This window comes from Lepisma saccharinum, chromosome 6 (assembly GCF_977018435.1).
Source record: "Lepisma saccharinum chromosome 6, izLepSacc3.1, whole genome shotgun sequence".
Taxonomy (NCBI): domain Eukaryota; kingdom Metazoa; phylum Arthropoda; class Insecta; order Zygentoma; family Lepismatidae; genus Lepisma; species Lepisma saccharinum.
Window position 1 is genome coordinate 11,761,675 of NC_139234.1, and position 8,723 is coordinate 11,770,397.

The 8,723-nt window shown below is 36.3% G+C and overlaps 1 protein-coding gene across 1 annotated transcript in view; it reads right to left on the reverse strand.

Annotated features, from left to right (window-relative positions):
- The window catches only part of LOC145988573 (synergin gamma-like), a 50,150-nt gene extending 41,654 nt beyond the window's left edge, over positions 1-8,496 (reverse strand). Inside the window, exons 1-3 of the mRNA XM_083123526.1 lie at positions 8,276-8,496; positions 4,459-4,615; positions 2,898-3,038 (exon numbers count right to left, since the gene is read on the reverse strand). Of these exons, the coding sequence (XP_082979652.1) occupies positions 2,898-3,038; positions 4,459-4,615; positions 8,276-8,292 (315 nt within the window). The 5' untranslated portion in view covers positions 8,293-8,496. The remainder of the gene's footprint in view (positions 1-2,897; positions 3,039-4,458; positions 4,616-8,275) is intronic.
- Between the last annotated feature and the right edge of the window lie 227 nt (positions 8,497-8,723).

Consider the following 8,723-nt stretch of genomic DNA (forward strand, 5'->3'; position numbering starts at 1 on the left):
TCTCGATGTTTTCTGTATTGCCAGAAATTGTTAGTTTTTGTATCAGAAATGCAACACACACTCACTCATGGGAAAATGGCATGTAGAATTCAAGATCTCCCCACTGTCGGGAAATTTTGAACATTTCCCGTCCCAATCCCATACCAACCAAAAAATTTGTCCCACACCCCCCTAATCTTAACCTTTATATTTTAATAAAAAAATAAAATCCTGAGTATACTCGGTGTTATTGTACGTTCACTAGTACATATTTTAAATGCCCAAGTATACTCGTTTCTTGTGATTCTCGCTAGATATCGCCACAATCACTTGTTTTTCATTTAGTTCTTGTTATTCCCAATAGATATCACTAATTGCTTTCGTTTTGCATTTGCGTTCTTACTGTTGCCACTAGCATCTCTAAGTCAGACAGTTCCAGCATCTACCACTTTTCTTGCGCATGTTTTGTGAAAATGGAAAGTGACAAAGATTTGGATATTGAATTTAGCAAGTCTGAAGTGCTGAAGAGTGTGTTGAGGACAGTTCAGAAAAAGAAAGTCACTCCTCAGATTCCTTTCATTCAGATTGATATTGCAAGTGCCAGACAGTGTTGTGAAAATGATACTTCTGGAGAACTCCCACCTGCGGCACCACGTTTTCCTTTCACAAATAATCTTGCAAATCATGTACTGAGGATGCCATGTACTATGTAAATCAGTCTCTTGATGATTATTTTGTTGAGATATTGGTGACAAACTAACAGATACGCCATGCAGACAAATGTACAAGAATGGAAGGACACAACAATGTACACTTTCATTGTACTGATATTGTTGCAAAGAATTGTAAAAGAAACCCACATATCAAATATACTGGACAAAGAATCCTTTTTCAGCGACACCAATATTTAGACAAATTCTGCCATTCCAAAGGTTCTTGAATTTGAAACGGTATCTTCATTTTTCTGACAATAGTTCTTAAGCACAAAATCATGAACAACCCAAATTGAATAAAATATGGTCTATTTTGGATAACCTATGTAATAAATTTAGAAGGGTCTGTATCCCAGAAAGAGAAATGACAATCAATGAGAGTTTGATGTTGTACAAAGGATACCTGGGATGGGTACAGTATCTGCCTCTCAAGCGAGCCAGAGTTGGCATCATGTCGTTTATGCTATGTGAGTCGGCTGCTTGGCATGTTTGGTGTCTAGTAACATACACAGGCAAGGGCATTAAATTTGATGAAGTTTATGAACATCTGCCAGTCATCGGAATTTGTTATGACATGAGACCCCTTTCTCAATAAGGGGTACTGTCTGACTATAGATAACTACCACAGTTCTCCCCAGATTGCTGACATTCTATTCACCAATAGAACAGATATGTATGGTACTGTGCACCCCACACGAAAGGACATGACTCCATCTTTTCAGAGCAAAGAACTTAAGAAAGGACAAATTGTAGCATTCCTGCGAGGTAAACTAACTGCACTGAAGTGGGAAGATAAGAGAGATGTCTGCATGTTGTCCTCAATCCATAACGCAGAATTGCAAACACGTACACAAAGGAACAAACAAGTTGTGAAACCAGTGGCTGTTTGCATATAATGATAAGGTGGATCAACAAATTGTGAACAATCCATCGTCACGAAAGCAAAAAGATATTTTCCCACCTATTGGAACTAGCTGTGTGGAATGCCTTCCTTCATTTTCTTCAGGAAACACAGAGGAAAGAAGAATGCTCTTGATTTTCGTGTGGCTTGGCTGTTGTTGAAAAAATGATTGATCAACATCATAGAAAGAAATTTTCTCCGAAAGTGGCAGGCTATCCATCATCAAAAGCAACCACGTGACTAGTTGGTCATCACTTTTCTTTGGTTATCCCTCCCACTGCAAAGAAGGAAAACCCAAGAAGATTGTGCAGGATGTGCAGCAGTGTGCGTGGTGCTAGAGGAAAGAAAGCTCGAAGATAATCAACATATATATGTGAGGAGGAGGAGTGTGGTGTGGCTTTGTGCATTGATCCATGTTTCAAGGCCTATAATACGGCCACTAACATATAAACAGTGGTATTCATGTCTTTGTGCTAATGTGCCTTTTAGTTAAATGTTGAGTGATAATATGCCTTTTCCTTTGTAGCTTCATGAGAAATATCAGAAAAAATGCAGTTTATTATCATCACAAATATACTCGGGCTTTTAAAATCTATACTTTTGTGAGATCAGTATTTCATTGTTGAGTTCCTAAAAATTAATCTTAATACCTAATCTTGTACCTAAGTGCTTATTACATTTCAGCAATAAAAAATAAAAAAAATAGATGAAAATTGAAGATATTTTGCATATGTTAAGAGGCTAACGTCCTGCAGCTCGCATGGTGCGTTGCTCAAACCTGCGGAAAATTCCCGCAAAAGACAACCCTTACGAATAAAACAATGATGATTGAGAGAAAGCATGAAAGTGGTGGACACTTATAATTCGGAAGTAGCCTAACAGTTTCAAACAGTGCAACAACTAGCATGCAAATCACCTTGTGCCAGACAGTGATGACGGTAACGTCTAGATTGCAGCCAATAGGAAGAAAGAAAAGAAGATATATGCAAGCCAGACCATAGCAAATCCCCAAAGCCACTACAATGTTCTACTGCAATATAATTTTTTCATAATTTCCCTCTTTCCTGTTCAAACCATCACAATCACTTGGTATACCAGACCCCCAGGTTCAGGCTGCATTTTTCACTGACATTTCTACGTATTACTTGAAGTGCTTTCTACATTCCGGCTAAATCAGTTCAGTGTAGGTTTAAGATGTAAACTACTTTGTAATGCAACCTGTATTATAAGCTGTAACCTGACAATTTTAAAATACTATATTGTTCAAGTATCAGAATCAATTCAAACTATTATTTCACACAAACCTTCTTGAAAGAAGCCATTGTTCTGAGCTTCTGCTGCTGCTTCAAGTATTCCCTCTCCTTCTGCTGCTGTTCCTTCCACTCCCGAGAGCCACCTTGGGGCCACCGTTGGTTCGGCACTGGCTTTCTCGCAACAGGCGCCATCTGAAACAAGTTAATGGGGCATCAATCACAAATACGTGTCCATTGGTTATCGCATAAAGAATCGAGGGTCAGCATTGCAGGTCTATGTTTCAATTGTGTTTTGTTGGAGGATGTTAATAATCAGAATGCCCTAAAAAGAAGACCCATCGATTGTTTGAAATTACATAAATTCATGAGACAAGAGTTTGCTGTTCAAAATAGAGAGAGAGTGAGTATTCTTAATTAGAGGCGGCATTATAAATTTTATTCTGTATGAATTTTTGCGTATGTGTGCGGAAGAAAGACGGTTTAATAGTCTCACATTCCAACAGCATGAGCAACTATGCAATGTATTCTCATATAAGTATGCACATCAACTCTAGCATCTTGCTTCAGATTTTAAAATTTGGCTCTGGCAACATTGCAAAACTTTTATAATAGCATGTTTATTATTCTGATTTAATGATACACGTGATACAGAAAATGCTCAAATATTAAAAAAACATACTGTATTTGTTAATTTAAAAAAAAAAAGTAATGGAAATTTCTATAAGCAAACTCGAAATATCTAAAAAAAAAAAAAATGTAGAAGTGAATTTCAAAATTCAAGTGCCAGGTGAAAATTTTCAGGTGTCATTGCAACTGGGCACCCTGCATTTTTCTACCTCTTATTAAGTCAATCATCAATCGTGTTTGTCAAGTTAGTTTTGATCAGTGCATGTCTTGTATTTCTGTGTTCAGCACACTGCACTTCTCTTGTGTAACACACACATGCTTTTTTTTCTACATGGATTGAATTTCATACATGTGTATAAGCAGGGCTCGAAAAATCTCGATCTCCTGGTTGCCATGGCGACTGTGATGTTTTGATTTAATATTGCCATACTTTCATTAACCATTGATTTTTTTTTCCCTGGTGCCTGGATCTGAAGAACATTTTTCGAGCACTGTGTATAAGTAATCCACCCACATACGCTTACAATGAGTAGGTTAGGCTGGTCAGTTTGGTGCTCTTAGCATCATATAATTGCATCATAGCATCATATAATTTTCGAGTCCAAACAGTGCTCATTACTTTAAGGAAGGTTCAAATTTTGTGTAACAATTATTTCCAAAATTCTACGATAATTAGTCTTTGTGCTAGGAGAAATCATAAAACAACTGGATCCGTTACCGAAAATAATGTCAGACCAGAAACAAAATCTTGGCCTTGAATAGTGAAAACTTAAAGAGGGAGAGTCTTCATTCTCTACAAGAAATGCAGGGGAACGTAAACATATTTGTTGGGTATCATTTTCTAACAGGCATTACATTTGTATAATGGTGATATAAGAATTACACAATTGCAACTTGGGCATGATTGTATTTTAATATCTGCCATGCACTGGTCCACATTATCACACTGAACATACAAACACAGATAACAACGTAACTTACATACCTGTTGGGCCCACATTCCTGGCCTTACCCCATGGAAGGCAGAGGTATTGACCATCATACCTGGTTGTTGTGGCACAATGCCCATGCTGACACCATGGTATGGTGGTGCGAGATTGGTTGTGCCAACTGGTTGCATGAACTGTGGTTGGAATGGATGCCTGAAATCAGAACACTGGTTGCAGAAGTCAAAGATAGACAATACACAGTACAAATATAACAATAATTAGCTGTTCTTCAATTTCCTGCAAACGCATTATGGTTCTTCAATTTTCTGCAAACACATTACGACTTAAGTTACAGCAGACATGATCAAAAGATGTAATCTCTGTTACAGTCAAGACAATGCTTTTTTGCTATAAGAATGGGTGTGATCTTTGTATGTCTACAAGTATATCACAAGTTATTGCTGAATAAATGTCTACATAAACAACAAATATTTCTCCATGGTTTAGTTACATAAAATGGATAATTACATTTATACAATCAAAATAAGGCTTGGAACAAACTGAGCCAATAAGAAATGACCTTGCATTCATCTACAATCCATATTCTCTTACATAGGTTGTGATTGTTTTGCCCAGGTCACAAGGTAGGGAGTTCAAGATGGTGTATATGAGCACACTTGTATGAGTTCAGCAGACGAGATAAAGAACCTGGTATTGCTAATAATGTAAGGATTAATACATTGCAATCATGTGTACAAGAAACATTCAAGTTGTGTGAAATTTGTGCTTATGTAATGGTTACATCATTAAATCAGAATAATAGGCTCTTCAAAAATCACATTTTCTCTGTTGTGGAGGTCACTGCAAGAGAGTAAGGGTGGAAGTCATACACTAGATACCAATTTGACATCATCTCTAGTAAATGACCACTGCAGTCAGAAAAGAAAGGAAGTTCCAGCTGAAATTGTTAAGACCTTCCAATCATCTGCAACACTGACACATGACCAACCACATCTTTTTCATTTTTTTTCTTCTTTTTATCATGTTCTGTACAGCAACAAAAATATAAATTTCTTATATCCGCAAGATGGATTTCTTCAAATTTACAGGAGAAATTACTTACCAAATAGTTGTGGAACTTCAGGGAAGTGTTATCTCGCATCATTCATTTAATTTTGCCGTTAAATCATCTATTTTTCAATATAAATATGTGACTGTAATGGTTCAGATTGTTTTATGATTTCTCCTAGCACAAAGTCTAATTATCGTAGAATTTTGGAAATCATTGTCACACGAAATTTGAACCTTCCTTAAAGTAATGAGCACTGTTTGGACTCGAAAAAAGTTATTTATGTTGAAAACAACAACTTTAAAATTACCTTACGCACTTCTCATAGACAAGATATTCTCCATCAATAAGCGACAGTAAATATCGTAGAAGCGTGAGAATGAATGTAGAAGTAAAACAGAATCTTAGTATAATGCATTTAGGGACTTTATTTTAATGCTAAGGGAACCAAACCTAACCTGCCTAACTTAACCACGAAAGCATATATTGAACAAAATCTTAAGTAATCGCTAAAACTCCACAGTGTGTGTTAACAGACGTAAATCGAAATCAAACCATGTAAAAATTGCATTCGTAGCATGATGAAATCGGAATAAAACAAAAGGAACTTGGTCCCTTATTTCCATGAAATAAGCTAAATGCAACTTTCAACAATATTTCTCAATGCAGAATACGTAAGTACGAATATTCAAATTAAATGAACTAGCAAATTTCAGCCGTCTTGCGGATATAAGAAATTTACCAAATAAATATAGGGTCTGTATATAAAATAACAAACGCAACATTCAAAACATAATATATATTATTCAAAAACAAATCCTAATTAGGAATTTAAATGTAAGGTAAAAATGTCATAACCGGGAAATTGATTTCTTCAAATTTACAGGAGAAAGTACTTACGTAATTGAGTTTCCGTGTAATTTCGGAAGGTCATAGAAGTGTTTTCTCGCATTTTTCAATGTATTTGGCCTCTAAATCATGTATTTTTCTATAATAATGTCTGTCCGATGCACGAAAGGTGTTGCTAGCATTTCCATCCATGTACTTGAACCGAATGTTGCGAGCATCTGATGACGTGATCCCCGGCAAGTGTTTCCAAACGTACAGTTTTTTCACTATATTGCCCAACCTAACCTTACTGTGATGGTGCGTGGGGCTATCGTGAATGGTTTTTGAGGCTATTCGTGGATGGTTATACGATCCAGAATGGTTTTTGTGGCTATACGTGAATGGATTTTGGGGCTATCGGGAATGGTTTTTGGGGCTACGCGGGAACTTTTCTGTTAAGATGGTTGAAACACTGCTTTGCCGATTGAAACACAACGCTGCTCAAGATTTGTCTGACATTTGGCAGGTTCAGGAAGCAAGAAAAGAACGAACAATAATTACTCGATATGTCGACAATATATACTCATTTCGGTAATTATGCGATATCGCCCGAACACCTCTCACTCGTTTATTCCGTTAATTTTAGCATTGATACTTACCTCTTCTGCATTGTGGAAGATTCTTTAAGGTGAAGTTATGCCTTTTTCCATAAAATAGTGTCAACTCTTCATATTACGAGTCATTATTTGTCTTCCTTGTTTGTTCCGCTTGGGTAACAGACAATATGGCATGCACTCGTCATGGATCATCACGCGTCGTGCTTGTGTTTTGTCGATTTGGAGTGGGTATGCAGTGTTTCAACCTTCAACGAAAAATACCTACTTTCGTGTTCATTATGCCATCACAAACCATTGACGGATAGCCCCAAAAATTATTCACGATTGCCCCACGAACCATTGACGGATAGCCCCATAAAACATTCACGATAACCCCACGGACCATTCGAGAAAGGTTAGATTAGGTTGGGTTAGGTAAGCATAGTTAAAAAAAAATTCTCATAAGAAAAAGGCACGTTTGGAAACACTGGCGAGGCTGCATGACTTTCGACGCTAGCGCCATCTGCAGGTACATAATGGAAACAACGGCATAATGTTGTCAGAAAATGCAAGTTCCTTACATAAAAAGTTATTATTTCTTGTTCTGCAGCATTCTATGGTGAAGTTTTCAGTTTCCGGGAAAGAAAATACCTCGAAGAACTTCGACAATGCTGCAGAAACTGATTTCAGAAAGTAGTTTCTCCTGTAAATTAGAAGAAATCCGTTAGGGCAATATCACATATTTACCCTAACTTCGTTAAAAAAAAAAGCGAAATCCCTTGTTAAACAATGTTTCGCAATGCAGAATAGAAGTACGAATGTAAAAAAGTAGAGAATGAACGAGTTAGAGCGATTTCCCGCATATGATAGTTTTACCGAAATGTGATAGTATGGTACATTATGTTACCATATTGTATGTTCGTACGAGACTGTTATTGTGGTAAAACAGGAGTTACTTATCTCGAAGACAGCTTCCAACCTGTAGCCATACCACAGTTAAACGATGCATATAATAGGTAAAAAAAAAAAATCCTTAATTAAAGTAATAGGTATAACTTCAAAATTTATTTTATGGCAGATGTATTTTCAAACTATTCTATCTTGTATGCTTTGGAGCATGTTGACTACAAATTGAAATACATCTGAAAGGACGTTTGAGAGAGAGTCTGGCTTGATGATCGATGTTGTTATTACTATTTCTTGATTTTTGACAATTATGACATACTGTAAGAGAAAAATATTGGATACCTTCAGGCCATTTAAAACTGGTGATGAATTCAAAAACAGTGGATATGTACTAGTTAATTATCTCCTACTCACACACAAGTCCAGGTTATAAAAATATATAAATAATATAGAAATAATTAACCTCTTACGTACCTATTTTGATTTGCCATTTTGATACGGCTGTTTAATATACAGGTGATGGCCTACTTTTTGCTTTCCAAAATTTCTGAACACGTTGTATCATGAAAAACATTTCATAATATACTTAATAACTTCTGTCAACTATGTTTAAATATTAATATCTTAGTACACAACTCCATATTTATATTCATTCTGCAGTCATCTTCCACCTGCTAACGTAATTATCCATTGCGCAGGTGGGTCCATAATCATGCAGTGTTAACAGATCTACATTGTGCAGGGTCAACGAAGTTAGTAATAACCTGTGTTTTATACAGCGTATATTGATATACAATTCAACATACAAGTGTTTCAATATACACGGTACAAAACACAACTTATTACTAACTTCGTTGACTGTACCGTAGTTTAAATTGAATCTTCAGCAAATATGCTGTATAAAGAAACAAACTGCCGGAGT